This window comes from Carassius auratus, chromosome 27, assembly GCF_003368295.1.
Source record: "Carassius auratus strain Wakin chromosome 27, ASM336829v1, whole genome shotgun sequence".
Classification (NCBI taxonomy): domain Eukaryota; kingdom Metazoa; phylum Chordata; class Actinopteri; order Cypriniformes; family Cyprinidae; genus Carassius; species Carassius auratus.
In genome coordinates, this window is record NC_039269.1 from 18,025,548 (window position 1) to 18,043,460 (window position 17,913).

At 36.2% G+C, this 17,913-nt stretch overlaps 1 protein-coding gene across 2 annotated transcripts in view; it reads left to right on the plus strand.

The window, feature by feature from the left end:
- The first annotated feature begins 360 nt into the window (after positions 1-360).
- LOC113045735 (catenin delta-2-like) overlaps positions 361-17,913 on the plus strand; it is a 75,424-nt gene continuing 57,871 nt past the window's right edge. For both annotated transcript variants that reach the window (XM_026206340.1, XM_026206341.1), the window contains exons 1-2: positions 361-605; positions 12,485-12,618. In XM_026206340.1, the coding sequence (XP_026062125.1) occupies positions 12,490-12,618 (129 nt within the window). In that variant the 5' untranslated portion in view covers positions 361-605; positions 12,485-12,489. The remainder of the gene's footprint in view (positions 606-12,484; positions 12,619-17,913) is intronic.

Consider the following 17,913-nt stretch of genomic DNA (forward strand, 5'->3'; position numbering starts at 1 on the left):
ACTTGCTCTGACGCAGCAACAGCGTAGCAGGTCTATTTAGCCAAGACCAAATACATAAAAAATTGCCATGTACATTACCATGCTATTCCCACTGAAAGTTGTCATGACAGAAATACATTTATGTGCAGAATGGTTATATATATATATATATATATATATATATATATTGTCTAACTAATCTGTTTGACCACAAAAAAATAAGCTGATTGTCATCAAGTCTGACACTGTCGTGCCAATGGGAGCTTAGAGGTGCGATTTGAAACATGAGCGCGAGATGTCGCTATGGGACGCGTTGTCATCACTGCAGCAAGGTGCTCGGATAGGGATGGTCCAGCAGGGAAGAGGAGGAGGAGAGAGAGGGAGAAAGCAGGAGCTGCTGCTGCTGCTGTGTCCGTGGCCACCCACCGCAGTTTCCCGGTCTTCTTCTATCCTTACCATTTTCCTAGGATACCTAGCAGATGCTATCCTTTCCTCGACACGCCAGCATCTCTTCTGCGTTCAATGCCAGTAGTTGGGAATGATTTCCGTGTGTCGCTCGCTGTGAATTGTCGGCATTAATTGGGGAGGGGAAGCGAGAAAAACGTTGTTCCTCTGGACATTATTCGGTAAGCGCAATGTCATTCCAGATGCATTTCCAGTTGTCACATTCCCCACCTACAACCACGATATCTGCCAAGAAAACGCTCGAAACAGTTGCGATCCCCCCGGTACACTTATTAACAGCGCATGTTGTATGTGTTTGATAGCATGTGGATGTCGCTGGTTTTGTGTTTAGGTTTTTTTTTATCGCGTTTAATGCACGTATTCAGAGGGCTGTGAGCGCAGGCTGGGAACTGAAAATGGAATCCATTAGAGAGCATCATTCTCCATCCAAGACGGATGGGAGGGGGAGCGCGAGCACAGAAAACCTATTACTTCCCTATTGACCTAAATTTCAATGATGTATTTATAAGATTACACTAGTCCACGGACATGACTGCTGCTTCTTTGTCTAGTTTGACAGCATGTTCCTCGCGATTCGTTATGAAATCCAAACTGTCAACGGCTTGGCTTGCAAAGTACCGTTTTCATTTGTGTCCATTCATTTTGATTTCTTGATTTACTGGGAGCCTACGTGTAGCCTCATTTTTTTCTAGCATTACGACTGAAAATGAGTATATTTGACCTTCTAACACAGAAAAATCTTTTATAAGACATTGTTTAAATAGATTCTGAGTATTAAAGATGAATAAAGCCTATTCATTTGTGTTAATTAGGAAATGGGATGGCTGTATGTGGCTAGACTGACCGCCTCTCTCTGCACTTGTTTAGGTGAGGCTGTCTTGAAAAAGAATAAACAATAATTCAGCTCGTTTAGAAACTATTATGCCATCATTTCATAAGTGTTTATTAATTTAAAGGTTATTTGAATAATATCTTTTCCCACACGTGGCACATTCATGTATATGTTATCCATAGTATGGTGGTGCTCACTTAAGCAAAAGCAGCTCATAAACAAGATAATTATGACATTTATGTCTTTTATTTTCTTACATTTTTAAAATAAATGTATGATTAAAAAAGTACTGTAAAAATACGGTAGCCTAAGGGTTGCAAAACTTACAGGATGGCATTTTTGGGACTGTATATTTTACAGTTCCTAATTGTGTCTAAAATATGATATTTCATGCAGAGAATTCTGCAGAATTCTGATAATCCCCATTTACCCATAAATTTAAAGGCTGGTGATTTATTTTAAATATAAAAATCAGAATTTTAACAATAATTTACACTAAATTTATACTTATTTTAACTTTGTTAACTAGGCTACAATATACATATTCCCTTAATAATAATTACATTTTTTATTTATACAAATATGTGTGTAGGGTATATATATATATATATATATATATATATAGAGAGAGAGAGAGAGAGAGAGTAATATATTATATATTATAGTGTAATTACCTTAAAATATAATATATTTTCCATGTATAAGGTGACTTACAGTTAAGCAATTAGTAGTTATTACTGGGAAATTTTACAGTGTAGGTATATTAGCAGTTTTTATCTATTTTTTTATTTTTTACAGCAACAAGAAGAGATGAAGTGTTTGCTGCAAAGGTTTGATTTACTAATACATTAATGCACAAAAGTACTTTCCCACAGAAAAAAAAATCAAAAGAGATATAATGCAACAGAGAGAGAAAGAGAGGGAGATGGAGAGAGAGAGAGAATATTGATCGTTCAGGGGATCGGACACTCTCAGGTTGATCATAAATTATACATTGCATATGGAATTTTTTCTTATTTTTTTCTTTTTTTTTGTGCAGAAAGGTTTCAGCAGACCTGCCCCTGGTATTCAACATTTTAATGTGCTGATGCACCCACACTAAGAGCATGCTCTCAGAGAGCAACAGTGCATGACTGTGAAATACTGTATGCATACTGGTATTAACCTGCTAGCTACCGTATATGGCTGCATATGATTAATGGAGGAGCTGTGTATGTATTTTGTAACAGGTCGTGTACACTCTCACAGAATACCAGGATGAGCAGCTCTCCTGTTATTTGCAATATACAATCAAAATTAGAGCAAAATGCATTCAAAACACCCATAAACATTTATAACATTTTTAGCTAAATGTTACATGTTCAAAAATGCAATACAGATAGAAAACAGTTAGGACCTGACTTTCTCAATACATTTCCAAATTCAGAATAATGGACAGGCAATCAATAGCAACTGTCACTCACATTTTTGAACATAGACTGTGTAGTGCATAATCCAAACAAATATTTTTATAATTAAATGAATGAAAACATTTTCTAACATGATATTGATGTACCGTTTACATGGTAATGCAATGTCTGATTTTAAAATAGGTTTTAAAGGATGCATTTTGAGATTTTAAGTTTTCAGTTGATATATAATTTCTGATGGTTTCTAAATGTGATAGAGAAAAAGGCAACGAATAATTCTTTTTTTTTTTTAAACAAAGGTCAGAACTCCTGTAATGATGTAGATTTTTGAGGGTGCACTCTTGTCATAAATTAATCTGTTACTTTCCTACATCATTTTTAACAAAAATCATTGGTAAAATATATATTTGGGAGTCTTAGACCTTTCCAACAATATATAGTTTGTCAAGATAAGATTAGATTTAATTGTAATATAGTGAAGTAAATGTAGGCTTCCCACAGAGGGTACGGGTGACAGTTAACAGGTTAAACCTGGTGTGAAGACATTAAAATGTGCAGAGTGCTGGTATTATTATTAATTATTAAAATGGTGCAGCACATGGAGCGCATAAGTATACTTATATTGGGCATTTTACTAATTTTGTAGGTTTTATTTGCCATAAATATTTAGTTATACATTTTTGATAATTTTTTTTTAACCTTTTTGTTCAGTATTCTGCTTAGGAGAAAGTAATAGACCTATTGATAAATATCAGACTTGACTCCAGCCACTTGGTATGGACTGACTCCTATCTCTTCTGATAATGACCCCAGAGATAAAGCGGGTGATGACACAGACACTTGCCATTGTTGTCATCTGAGCTGACACCCACAGCTGATATATAGTTATAGCTGTCATACAGGAGGATATGAAAGCGCAGAGTCTTTTATATTTTTAAGAAGGTCTGCCAAATAGTGACCTGGAATTTGATGAATCCTTCATGGCTGGATTTGAGGCTTTATGTGTACATTTAATCTGTAGCTTGATGTTCCAGTAATACAATAGTTAACCTCAAAGGATGTGAAAGAAAAAAGATTACTTAGCACATATTATGTGTAGATGATTATTGTGAACTTGTCCTCTCATATTTGAAGATCAATATCTATGATTGGCTTCAGAGAGGCACTGTAAAATATGGCAGTAAATATCACAAGATTTTAGGAGATAGATATAGTAATGTTTTACAACTAAATAGTATTGAAAATTTCAAATTTTCACACTGGACATTACATATTAGTGACACTTTGTGATCAGATTTGATTTGTTAACATTAGTTAGCTTCATTGGTAAACATGAATTAACAGTGCAAAATACTTATAAAGCAATTATTATTCTTAGTTAATGATAATTTCAAAGTTTAGTAATACATTATTAAAATCAAAGTTGTATGTTAATATATTTGAGCTAAAATGAAGAAATAATGAATAGTTGTATTTTATTAAGTAAGTGATCATGTACATCCAGCCGGTTGTTATCGCAGAATAACTGCCGACAGGGTGATCGGGACCACGATTATTAGCTAAACAAGCGCAAAGAAAAACTGTTCCTTGCAAGAGTACAGCACCGACTTCAGTTACCCGGATGAGCCTGTGTTATCAGCATTTACTGGTTTTTATCGAGGGATAACATACCTCGGAATGTCGCGACTGACCAATCAGAATCAAGTATTCCACAGAGCCGTGTAATAACTAAGATTAATCAACACTGTAACAAATAGATCACTCATTTTTAGTTAATGTATTAACAGACTGGAACCAGTGGGAACTTATTTAAAAGTTATTGAAAATACTGGACTGCATGCTGGGAATCAAACCGTTTTGTTTACAGTAGTTGATTTAAAATATTTAGCTATTTCAGTACATGGCTTTCTGAATTTCTGGATAAATCAACCAGTACTACATTCACATCTTATATCACACTGTGCCATCTTGCTTCACAGTTATTGATTGTCATGAAAAAAGGACCTCAGAGGACTTTAGTATTGAGTTAATAATGATCTAATATTGTTGCACTGTCCGTCTTGTGGTCAGGCCAGTTGTTTTGTACGTTATAGTGAACCATTTTTTTTCTAGCGGTAGCTTTAAGACATTATGTACAGGTAGGATTATAATGGCAACAAATTGATTTTTTTCATTTTGCAGTCTTTGTTTATTTTGCAATTATGAGCTAACAGAATCCTTTAGATTTGATCTGGAAGTCAAATAGCCTCCTCTTGCTAAATTCCCATGTGCGTTAAGTTGTCTTATTGTTAGTGGGCAGCGTCTTTTCCCAGCATTGCCTTGTAGAAAGATCAAGTGCTTGAGTGAGTGATCTTTCTTCAACTTCATTTAGCCAGTGTACCGTGGAAACATCTTCTTATATGTGCTCTGCCAATGCACCGGGGAGCTGCCTTGCTTATGCACACACTGTCAGTGCTCCAGAAAAGACTTGATAGGAGGGCAAAAATACATTCCTACCTGACTGCATGGATTATACAGACCTGGAGTGGGGAGAGACAAGCTGTGCTCACTGAGCATTTGCACTTGTGATTAAGGAATCCACTGACACATGAAATATGAAATATGAGAGACAGTAGGGCCCTGGCTATCTATTTTTAGATTTGCCAACCAGAATAAATTCAAAAGGAAGGTTAGTGTTGTTTTTGCAAATGCTATTGTATTTTTTTTTTTTTTTTGTGAAGAATGGTTTAAAGTTCCCAACCTAACCAGCAATAGTTTGCTTTTTAAATTGAATAATTTAAAATATCTTGCATAATTTGGATGAGAATGGTGAGATTATTTATGCAATTGGTTTATCTGAATTATCTTTTTTTTTATGATTATTTTCAGAGGTTTATCTTGACGTCAAATAGCCGTTGTGTGAATATGGTGCTATTATGACAAACTGGATCATGAAGTTGCTTGTTATTATTCGAAGGAATTCTTTATTCTGATTGATCAATTGTGGCATTCGGTCCACAATTGCTTTTTTTAGTGGCCGTTCAACTGGACAGCTGTCTTGACTGTTGTCACAGTTGTTTCATGTCTTTTGCAGCACAATATTGTCTCTTTCTCCTTATATAATACAATTATTTAATTTAAATCACAATTAAATCCATATCAATTAAATGCAAAAATGGATAAGCAGCTATGTGGCAAATTGGTTTTATAGAGTTTTATATAAGTTTTATAGAGAGAAAGGCAGAACGAAGGTGTACTTTCCATAGATGATGCTATTATCTCAAATTAAAATATTAATTATTAAAAATAATGATAATGTAGTTTGTTGTTTGTCACTGTTACTTAAAATGTTTTTTTATTCTATCTGATTGTATTTTTATTCCATACATAAAATATGAAAATACCTTGCAAAACAGAACATAATTTAGGAATTTAACAAAAAACAACAACAACAAAACATTCAGGATTGGACCAGATCTTTCAGGTTATGTCATATATATATATATATATATATATATATATATATATATATATATATATATATATATATATATATATATATATATATATATATATAGGGTTAGGGTTAGTTAGGGTTAGGTTAGGTTAACTGAAATAATTTGGTGATGTACTGTAATATGAAACTGTAATGAGTGTAATATTACTTTTTTCTTAGGGAAACTAATTAATTTAATTAGAATTTATATGACTTCTTATCCCCAGATTAATACTTATTTGATTTTATGGAAACCCCAAATTGATGTTGCAGTTGTCACAGTCATATTATGAGAGGTTATATTAGCAATGGTAAGAATTAAACTATTTTGTTCAGGGTTTCAGATCTCTCAAATAAGATAATTGAACTATTTTGTACTATTGCGATGTCTTAAGTGCTCTTGTCATTGTTTGACCAGTAGGGGTCCTCTCTGGCACCGCTCAGTGGCCAATTATAGAGGGTCCCAGCGTGTCGGTGAACTTATTATCTGAAGCAAACAAGTGAATGTTGCAATTAGCTTTACATAACCAAACACACCAAATGGGATGACATGACCCATTAACGTTGGCAAGGATATAGATATCCATTCGATTCGCTTTCTTCATCCTTAAGGAGCAACACACCGCTTTTGTCTCGGAGAAATCAGTGGGTGTATTAATTTTCCACTGCTGTTCTTGTACATAGATAACACTAGTAAACAAAGCTTTCAGCAATGTCAACTCTCTCCGGCAGCAGTCATTAATATCCATACTAGGTCAGGACTCTTACTGAGCCAGCCGTTTCTACCCAGAGCTACACAGGCATGGCAGCAATGTCCTCATGCCACGCTTGAAAAATCCAAGCCTTATACTGATATCCCATGATGCATTTTCCAGGCGTACTGCGGAATTGTGAATATATGTTTTCTGTCATTTCCCTGACACACCACAAATCATCAGCAGTTCCTTTCATGACAGATTTGAACAGTTAATCATGCAGTGATATGTAAACAAACATTTTTTTATCAGCATGTTAGAAAAGAAAGAACTAAACCAAAAGCTTTTTTTCTGCGCTTTTTCAACCAGAGACCGAAATGGAAGCCAAAGGGATAACTGTTTCGATTATAGTTCTTAATGCGAATACGCTTTACCTTTTATACGTTATGTACTTCTATTTAACAAAAATAAAGAGGGGGAGAGGTGGCCACTGAAAAAATAAAATGCACTCAAACATTACCACCAGAGACTATAGAGAAGAAAAGCCCTAATAAGCAATGGGGCCTGTTTGATCACAGCGAGCCTCACATAATTACTCTTTATCATCGATGTCACGCTCAGCTGTCCTTTGAGAACATGATCCGAGGAGCATTTTAATTGCCTCACATTTGCGCTGCTTCTCAATGTATCATTGACATTTTGGCCAAGGAGACATGTCTTGAAAAACTATACAATCTCCGCCAAGACTTTTGCTGATAGTTAATTAGCTCTTGAATGTCATGCGAGTTAGGGCATAACTAAGTTTAGTCTTTTACTGGTCACTCTTGTTTATGTATTTCGGAATGACTTATATAATACACGCGTCATGCAATTCTAGTCGACTAGAGATGTTTACAGGTACAGCAAAGACACGGTTAAATTAATATACCGATTGCAATATAAAAGACACATTATCTCCAGTCCCATTTCGGTGCTTTGTGCAGGAGCGCATAACGTCATCTCCCAGTGTGCCAACCTTACAGAAAAAGAGATTAGTTTCCTTTAAGACCTTATTGAACATTTTAATCTTGCAGTGTGCTCTGCATTTTATTGCCGTTTCATTCCCAACGTTGTCAGTCGTGTGTCGAGACGATAAATAAACAAATCTGTCCGCAGTCAGAATACAAAGAACTGATTAATGTCTGCGTGATTAATGAAGCTGTAAAAATATTTGTTTTCCTTTATCTTCCCATCCCCCTGGCATGTAAGTTATATAACTAATATGCTTTGTAAGATTAAGAAATTAGTTTGAATGGTTTCACATGATAAATATTTATATTCCAAATGTTAGTTTTTAATGCATCGCCCTCATTTCTCTGTCTCATTAATTCTAGTAGCTAATCAAATCTGAGTTTACACTGAAAATGCTGTTGGGTGTGTGAATGTGGGTGTGAGTGTAAACACAATATGTGCCTTTTGTTTGTGCATTTCGATACTTTAGTATCCTGGGGGATCACATGACTAATCTGGGATTGCAGCTGTGATTCCCGCCAATGGCAGCATCAGTCGAACACCTTCGTGTCCTCTGAGTGTTGGTAGATTTTTCTGGAACATCTGGTGTTTCACTGGGTGATCAGATCATAGGAGGAAGTCTTCTGAATAAAAAAAAAAAAATCTGAGGGGAGTAAACCATTTTCAAAAGCATATGGCCATTGTCTTAATAGGATATAAAGGGGATGAAAATGCAAAAGCAGAGCTGATCTCTCGAATGAGATGTTTAATGCATAAAACAAGATTAAGAGGTTGTGAGATTGCATGGTATAAAACAAATCTGATTACTTAAAATTTGGTCAGATGTTGGGACTGAGGTTCTCTAGTCCTGATTTCTGGGGTCTGTTTTTGTAGAGATTGTTGCTATGGGTTGTAGCCTGTATAATCCCTAAGGATAGACGATGCAGTAATTCCATTGGGTGCAATCGCTTACATCATCTTATATGAACCTACACATTCAGCAAACACATGCTCACAATGAAAGAAAAATCAGCATAACCAATGCTTGAATATTTATTTTGTTTTTATCATAAAACTGTAGAACATATAGAGCTGTATGTTAATGCACATCCAATAAGAAATATCAGCCGAGTGGTTTGCCGCCCCAAACCACCCTGAATAATCAGCGCAAAGCTTCTTGAGAAGAATTAGTTACCGTGTGCCGCATCACCGATATGATCAACTGTAAGCCTCACGGTTGCCTTCTTGGTGAGAGACTGTCATAATGGATTGATATCTCTATGGAAACGGGAGCCTGTTAGCGGGCTCAAGCATGATGTCATAGACAAATTAGGCATTCAGACATGTGTGGCTGCGAGCCCAGATTGTTGTAGAGCTTTCAGTGACATTCATTATGAATATTTCACAAATTTGATCAATTAATGTCAATTTCTCCTTTTCAGCTATTTGATATCCGCAGCTACGCCAGTGGAGAGGCTTCAAATGTCTACATTCACCTCAGTGGTTTCAGACAAAAGTCAGTGGGGAAGCACAACCAAGTACGTTATTCAAAAAATGTAGCTTTTGTCACTTTAAATGAAAAAGCGCCACTGAGGAAATGAAATGGGATATAACCGCTTGTGGCCAACAATGGCTCCGGCTCTTCCACTGTTCAATTTGTTTAGCGTTTGACAATGAAATTGAGGTTGTGTTACGGGATTTTTCAGTTTACTGTCTTGAGCCGATCGGACAGATAGAGTCGGGGCCATTGTGCGGGGCGTTTTAGTAAAATTACAGTAAATATTCACTGAGCAGCGCAGGTCTGTTTCTGAGGTAACTGCGGCCTTGGAGTGATTGTAGCGATCATGTGACTCCATACAATTAGGCTTTTTGACTTATTTCTAAGTAATGCCTTTTCTTTTTCTTTCTTTTTCCACTAAACACACAGCGTGTTATGCCAGTTAGATTATGTATGGTCTATTCAGCATGTTAAGAGTTTTGCCATTTCCTTTTAATTTGAAATATGATTGTGAGTCAGAAATCAGAGTACTCATTACATGTTCATTTAGATTAATGCATCCTATAACTCCCCTAGTTGATTTATTGTGCTTACAAGGCACAGCCAATTCTTAGTGCACAATCCTGTTCCAGCAAGCATTTGTATGTTTTGTTATGAGAAGTTCTCTACATACAGTATAATAAACAGCGCTGAATAAAATGTCAATTTTCAATATTCCAAGAAAAACTCAGCATCAAAGAAAGCTAACAGTGTGCTTGATTTTAATGATATATGCCTTGTATGCAAGCTGATTATGATCAAAATTGCATGAATATTACATGATTATTCTGTATAATGACATAAAAGGAGATATTTATTTGCTTTTTTCTTTGAAAATGTTGCCAGGGCAAGTCAGTGGTGAAGTGGTGTTTACTTCGAATAGTGAACATTCAGATTCTGTTAAGTGATTATTGTGTGCAGAGAATTTCTCATAGCAAAACATGAAAAGGCTTGCTGGGGATGCAGTGTATTTTATCACACTACTTTTAAAAAGTTGAAGGTCGGCAAGATTTTTCAGTGTTTTTGAAAGGATCAGAAAATGCATAAAACAGTAATATTGTGAAATAGTATTGCAATTTCAAAATATGTTAAAACGTAGGTTATTCCTTTGATGTCAAAGCTCAGTTTTTAACCAGCCATTATTCAGTGTCGCATGATCCTATTTATTATATTTTTATATTCCCAAAACAGAACAAGAATGACTTGGTTTTTATTTGTAATAATAGCCAAATTATGCTATAATTTAACTCATGGACAGTTATGAAATCATAAACCAAATTTTAGCAAAGGTAAACACACAGATAGCACACAGAGCAAAAACCAGTGTTGATATGCAACATTCAGCCCATTATAAGTAATGCTTAATAATTTGCAACACAATGTAAAAAATGTGCTAGACCAAATGTTTGTGTGTTTACATCACAGCACTGTGACATTTTGTGTTTTTTGTTTATTTTGTTTGATATCAGGACACTATTAATCAGAGGCAGATGGATTTGATTATTGTCAAAAAACATGTAATCCATCTGAACCCACACACACCAACACCAGCAGCTGGGACTGACATTTGTTGATGTTCTGGTCTGTTTTGCATGATCTTACTGGTAAGTAAGTCATCGGTTTGATCTAGAAATGAAAAGCATCTGCATCAGGTAACCAAATTTGATGAAAAAATTGAGCAGTTATCGATACTTTTCCTACTTCACCTACGACTGGCTTTTGTTTTCACAGATCGTACTGTTCAGGTTTTTCTGATTGGGCGCTCTGTCTTCAATACATAGCAGATGTGTTCACAGTTGTGCCTGATGTGGTTGTGTTGAAAGGCTGTGTGCCGGTGCTCATAGGTACATATTCACACGTGAGCAGCCATTTTCTGTCTGCTCCTGCTGTGTGCACAGTGTTGTCTGGGAAAGCTTTCAATTTGGATGGTTGATTTTGAAGAGTGAGTGTAATTGCCAAGGAGGAAGCTGAGGGTGAAGTGAGTGTCCAGAATGGACCAGAGAATTATAATGGGATTTCATTACTTAAAATCTAAGGATTTAAAAACCCACAAAATCACTTGATGTATTACAAACAAAAAGTTTGAGCCAAACATATTGATGGACTTGTCCCTGTTTTTTGTTGTTGTTTTTTTAATAGCTATTAGGCTTTAGTTACATCACTGCTTACTAGTTGGTTACAGGTGGTCTTGGGGGCGGGGCTTGCTCATTCTAGATCACATCTGATTGGATAGTTTGAAATATCCTGCAAAAGAAAGTCTATGCTTTTATATGCATATATGTTAGTTATAACATTTGGGGTCATTTTTTTCTTATTAAATCATTAAATTTATCAAAAGTGACAGTAAAAAAATATAAAAAAATAAAAATTTGAATGATTTCTGAAGGATCACGTGACAGTGAAGACTGGAATAAAGCTGCTGAAAAATTTCACAATATTAAAGTTTTTACTTCATTTTCGATCAAATAAAAGCATCTCTCTCTCTTTTTTATGTTTTTGAGCCTTGAAACAAACAACAAAAACATATATATATATATATATAGAGAGAGAGAGAGAGAGAGAGAGAGAGAGAGAGAGAGAGAGAGAGAGAGAGAGAGCTTTTGAATGGTAGTGTATGTGCTTATTTGCTAACAGTGAAATTTGTAAACGTTTATGAATACATCTAATCGGACATTAACTAAAAGCCACAAAACTAAACTGTAGTTTCATGGGGTTTTCAAAGTCTTTTCTGAAGCTGATGAACACAAATCAAAGCATGACGGTGACAAGCTGAGAATCGTGTTCGGAATCACAAACCTCGAGAGATGAGGAGAAAAAAGTAGGTCAAAGACGAGAGAAAGAGACTGAAAGAAGAAACAAGAGACGGTTAATTGAATATTATGTCTTACAATTATTACATCACAACAAACAATTGATAAAGCACTTTGATTAGTATTATGACATCTGAAAAGTGCCAAACCGTGATTTTTAATGTCATTTTACCCGACAGTCTGTCATTGTAAAGGATTTGTTTCAACTGATTGCTCCAGTATACACTGAAGCATGACAAAAACCTTGAAAGTTCATTTTGAATAACTGTTGGTTCTATTGTTTGGTTCACAGAAGTGATGCCAGTACCAGACCATCTCTCTGACACAGAAAACTCCAGCATGTTGAGCCCAGTACTGAACGCCTCAAACGGAGATGGATCCGAGACGGAGACCACCTCTGCCATCTTGGCCTCTGTTAAAGAACAGGTGGGTACTTCATGTCAAACTACTGTAAAGTTCTCCATCCTTACAGACTGTCTCTAATAGGAGGTTATGATTCCCCCCGCACTCACACGGAAACATTCATTTTCCAACAGTTTAATTAGAAACTCTCTAAATCTTTGTATACTGTAAACAGTAATTACACAGAACCTTACCAGTCCTCAGATGAGCTGAGTTAAGGAACAGCAAGGTTTGAGTCATTTCCATCATCTTGTGCTGCCGGTTTCATTTAGCGCCTGGTGTCTAAATTCACAGATACAAATGGTTTTTGATGGTCAACACACTGCAAATGCGCCGTTACGCCTCAGTGTCACATGGTTTTGCGGACGAGTGGGAGGAATGGATGTAGGTTTTGGGGCTGCGTGGTGTAAGATATGTGAAATATTTGACACTCCAGGTCTCAGTGCTATGCTAGTCACTGCTCCACATCCTATCTATAATAAGATTGGTCACCTGCTTGTCAGCAGGTGGACAGCTTCCTAGACGGCTTGATCTGTTAGGAATAATGACAGGTGATTGTTATTGCTTATTATATCTGGTCATAAAAAGTAATTTACAAAATGCATTATAGATTATTGTGCATGTCAGAATTTAGTGTGTAATGTACAGTACAATTGTTTGCATATATGTCTGTCTCGGCTGGAGGCCTTTTTTGAGTCAATTCCATGAGCAGATAAAAATGGATCATGACAAGCCCTTCGCTTCCTGCTAGTGTTTAACTCACACTCCTGCTTTTAAACATGGGACAGAAAAAAAGCGACATGCTCTTAGGGTTGGAAATCTACACGGTGAATGTTAAAGTAGGCCACAGCCACAGGCTGCTGTGGGCCACTCTAATAGCTCTCCTATCAGAGCGAGAAAAACGGTCTGCCATCTTTTTTTGATGCTTTTCACTTGAGGGTACCGGTGGACAGAGTTCATGTCACGTACAGTGTTTGTCTCTGAGAGGAGTTAAAACTAAACATGTAAAATGGGGCTATTTTCTTTCCTGAGTTGGTGTACTTCCTGTTGAAACAGGATGATTGGGTGGGACATATTGAAGAGCTTTAGTTACACTATCGTTCATTAGTTTGGGTTTGGATTTCGAATTTCTCCTTTCTAACTAGGGCTGCATTTTTATCAATACAGTAAAAACAGTAATATTTAGATCGTTTTTTTTTTTCAGTTTAAATAAACTTTGTTTTTCTATTTTAATATTTTTTATAATGTCATTTATTCCTGTTATGACAACGCTGAATTTTTAGCAGTCATAACTCCAGTCTGCAGTGTCACATGGTCCTTTAGAAGTCATTCAAAAATATGTACATTTGGTGCTAATTTATAGTGCACATTTTTATTATTATCATTGTTGAGCAGTTGTGCTGCATAATATTATAATGGAAACTGCATACATTGAATTTCATGATTTTTTGTTAAACTGAAAGCTCAAAAGAACATACAAAAAAAATAGAGAAATCTTTTAACATTTTAATCTGCAACATATATCTTTTCTTTCTTTAATGTCTTCACATTTGATCCATGCAATGCTTGCTGAATTAAAGTATTTATTAATTTTCAAAAAAGGTAATCTTACTGACACCAAAGTTTCAAAATGAAGTGTATGTCACAGCCATGAAGCATTATTTGTTTTTTGCTGTCAAAGGATGCTATTTTAACCCCTTGCTGGTAAATGCTGTAACTACACCATTTGGCTCTAAAAAGCCTCATTATTTATCGATGGACATTCAAAATGAAATATAGAAATATTATTGATCTTGCTTACTAGTGCTAGTCAGGTTGTGTTTGCAGGCAGGGCATTTTCACTATAGAGTGCATTTTAGTGGACAAAAATGTTTAGTACCAGATGAGTCATCGTTATTTTTGGTCCACTTCCTGAAAAAGAAATGTATTTTGCCAACCTTTAAGAACAGGAAATATAAGACCTCAAAACTAACCAAAATCATTAACAGAAACTCATATTGTGATGATTTACTGGGGTCTGTAAGCATAAACCACATTTTTGTATTTATTATTATTATTATTACAGTCATATTTAAGTATCTCTTATTCAAGCGCAGAAGGCCTGGTGTCCTTTTCAAAATACGCTGAAAATAAAGGGTTATCATTTTGCCACTGCTTGTTTACTCACACATATTATGAAAAATCACCATAATTTATTTTTTTTGTTCTCCTCCACTAGATGGCAATCTCACATTTTGGAGGCATTTAGTAGTCAGAGGTCAGTTCAAATTCAATATTCAGAGAATGAACTGAACTTCAGATCTAAAATCAGTGTAGATTTTGATGACAAAGGATGCTCTGCAGCAGTGAAGAACCCTCTCCCCTCTGCCATGTATAAACACAATGTACCAAAATGTCCTGGTCTCTTGTATGTGTGCTTTGTGTGCAGTTTTCAAGGTTGCACGTGCAAGCAGAACACAGTCTCTCCTGTGTGTGTGACTCTATCCCATTAAAATTCTCCTGTATCACTTGTGCTAAACAAAATCACATGCGATGATCGCATGTTTAACAACCTGGACATACACAGTGTCTGTATACACAGGAAAATGACGCTTTTCAGCATCACTTTCTTAGATTTTGTTGACATGTTGACTGTAGTAGTCTTATTAATGTAGAAAGTATTCTTTTCAGAATTCTCAGAAGATCTGTTGTTAAAGCTCAGCTTTTTTGTCCCCTTCATTTGGTGTTAAACAAAGAAATTAATCTTAGTGTTTTTAAAATGACACATTAATTAATAATAAAAAAGCCACTGGCACATAAAGTTTTATTATGAGCACGGCAAGGATTCTTTGGGGAAAGTGCCAGTGTTTGTAAGGGGTAGTACAGCTCTGGCCAAATTTAATTTTTTTCCTTTTGATTCAGCCTCTGCATTTTAAGGCTTTTTATTTTAGGGGAAGCTTGTTAATCAGCTCATTATATCTTTGTCTGACAGGAGTGATTTGCTTTAGCCAGAAGTCATTTAGATTGTTCTTAATCATAATAGGCATCACATATTCATTCAAATGAAGCAGTTCTTTTAATTACTTAAAAGTATCCATAACAGTTGAGGCTGTCTTGACCAGATTATCAACAAAAAGGCTGTTCTCATTTCTGCTAATTTCAACCAGGAGTACATGTACTCTTCCCTTTACATTTTACAGCAAATGAGTTCATCTGAGTCATTCCTGTGTATTTAACACTGTTTTGTATGGTTCTCAGTCTGTGTGGTCAGGCTGTGGAGTGGCTCAGGACTCATTTAACTCCGTGAAATTATAGAAATTGGGTTAAATCCTTAAAGGAACTCATGAGGCGAACCCCAAGTGACATTTTGCTATCAAATGGACCAGTGAAGAAACTTAAATGTCAGTCTTTGTCCACAGGGCGCAATTAGGCATTTAGGCCAGAAGACCACATTCAGCTTTTCAAGCAGTCAAATCAATTTCTCAGTCCCCTGGCTATTTATTTTCCAAACAAATAGGTTTGACGGCCTTTTCTAGAGTTATTATTTAAGATAATGGGAATACATTCCTATTTGGCACTCTCGTCACAATCCTGGCCATATAAAACACATTTTATGATTTTTATCACATTATATAGACTACATTATAAGAATCTGTCAATAAGTGGCAAGTAACACATTGAATTAGATAGACGTAGAAAGAGTGAAATAATAGTTTCTTGTAAGTATAGAGCTGTCAAATCAATTTTGGTTTGCATAATATTGTGAGTGCACAATGTTTCTTAAATATATATATATATATATATATATATATATATATATATATATATATATATATATATATATATATGTATGTATATTCAGTCTGCTGCCACAAGGCCAGGACCAGCAGACTGAAGGACAGCTTCATCCACCAGGCTGTCAGGAAGCTGAACTCCCCTCCCCTCTTCTGCCCCAGGCACCACTGAACTATGAACCCCCCCCCCCAGATCTCCCCACCCCACTAAATATGATGACATGCACCAGTCACTTTGTGCAGCATTGGTCTGCTCACTACCTCATTCAGCGCCTTTTGCCTTTTTAATTTTTATTATATGTCTTTTTTTAGCATTCCCTTATTTTATAGTTGTATCTACATTTTATATTTTTATCTAGATTTTTAGGCTTTAATGTTAATGTTATCTGTGTGCACCGGGGGTCTGAGAGTAACGCAATTTCGATTCTCTGTATGTATGTAACTGTACATGTGGAAGAATTGACAATAAAGCAGACTTGAACTTGAACTATATGTATGTTTGTTTATATATATATATATATATATATATATACACACACAAATATATACAGTACATACACATACAGTACAGTATTATGTACATACAAACTTTTATTTTGGGTGTGATTAATCGTGATTAACCGATTGGACAACACTACTTGTAAGACAATCTGAAATTTGAAAAATCATTTTTACAATGTAGTGTAGGGGCAGAAAAAACAATTATTTGAATGGCAAAGAATCACCACTTTTGGTCCAGGTGACATATCTGCTGTCCTAGCCGAGTGGCTTTTGTTTGTGCGCACTGCTGTATTTAACCAACTTTTGTGACAAGTGGAGGCTTCTCCCCACTCGGGGAGCCTGTCTGTTGCAGGCTACTGAGGCAGAACAGACTGTTAAGGATCCCTAGAGGAAGCACAAAGCCTAGCATCGCACAATGTTTTTTTTCACAGCTGCTGCCTGGACTGGCAAAAAACACCTCTTCCTCTCTGCGATCCTTTCAACAAGACCCCCCCCCTACCCCCCCCCCCCCCCCTTCAGAGTGGAGCACAGATGGCGTCAGAAAGAGGGAAAGAGTTTAGGAGGAGGCGGAAGAGTGACTGGAGGGCGGTGGTATTTGGCTGGCTGGCTGGTGGGAGGGACCCTTTGTGATGCAATGTTGCACAAATAATGCCAAAGCGGCTCTAAATTCACTGTTGCCATGACGACCTTTGTGCCTGCCTGCACTCCACTTTTTGCTTTCCCGCTGGAAGGCAGTCACTACCACTCTTGTACTTCCTATAATGACTTTACTCTCCTGATAAGCGGAGATGAATGCAGTCTAGTGGGATAGTGATGCACAGACACGGCTCTTTCTCAGCGCGGACGGCCTCTGGAGTATGGTACATGTGCCGGTAAGAGCGCTGTTATTTTATTTGTGAAGGCAACAGGTGTTTTATTGTGAGACTGGAAGCTGGAGTGGTTTTGTTGTTATTGATGGTTAGATTGTTAGAGTTTAATCAGTCGTTGTTCTCTCTTTGTGGCTCCATCTTGAACGCGTTGTTGTGATATAAGAAAGGTCAGAGAT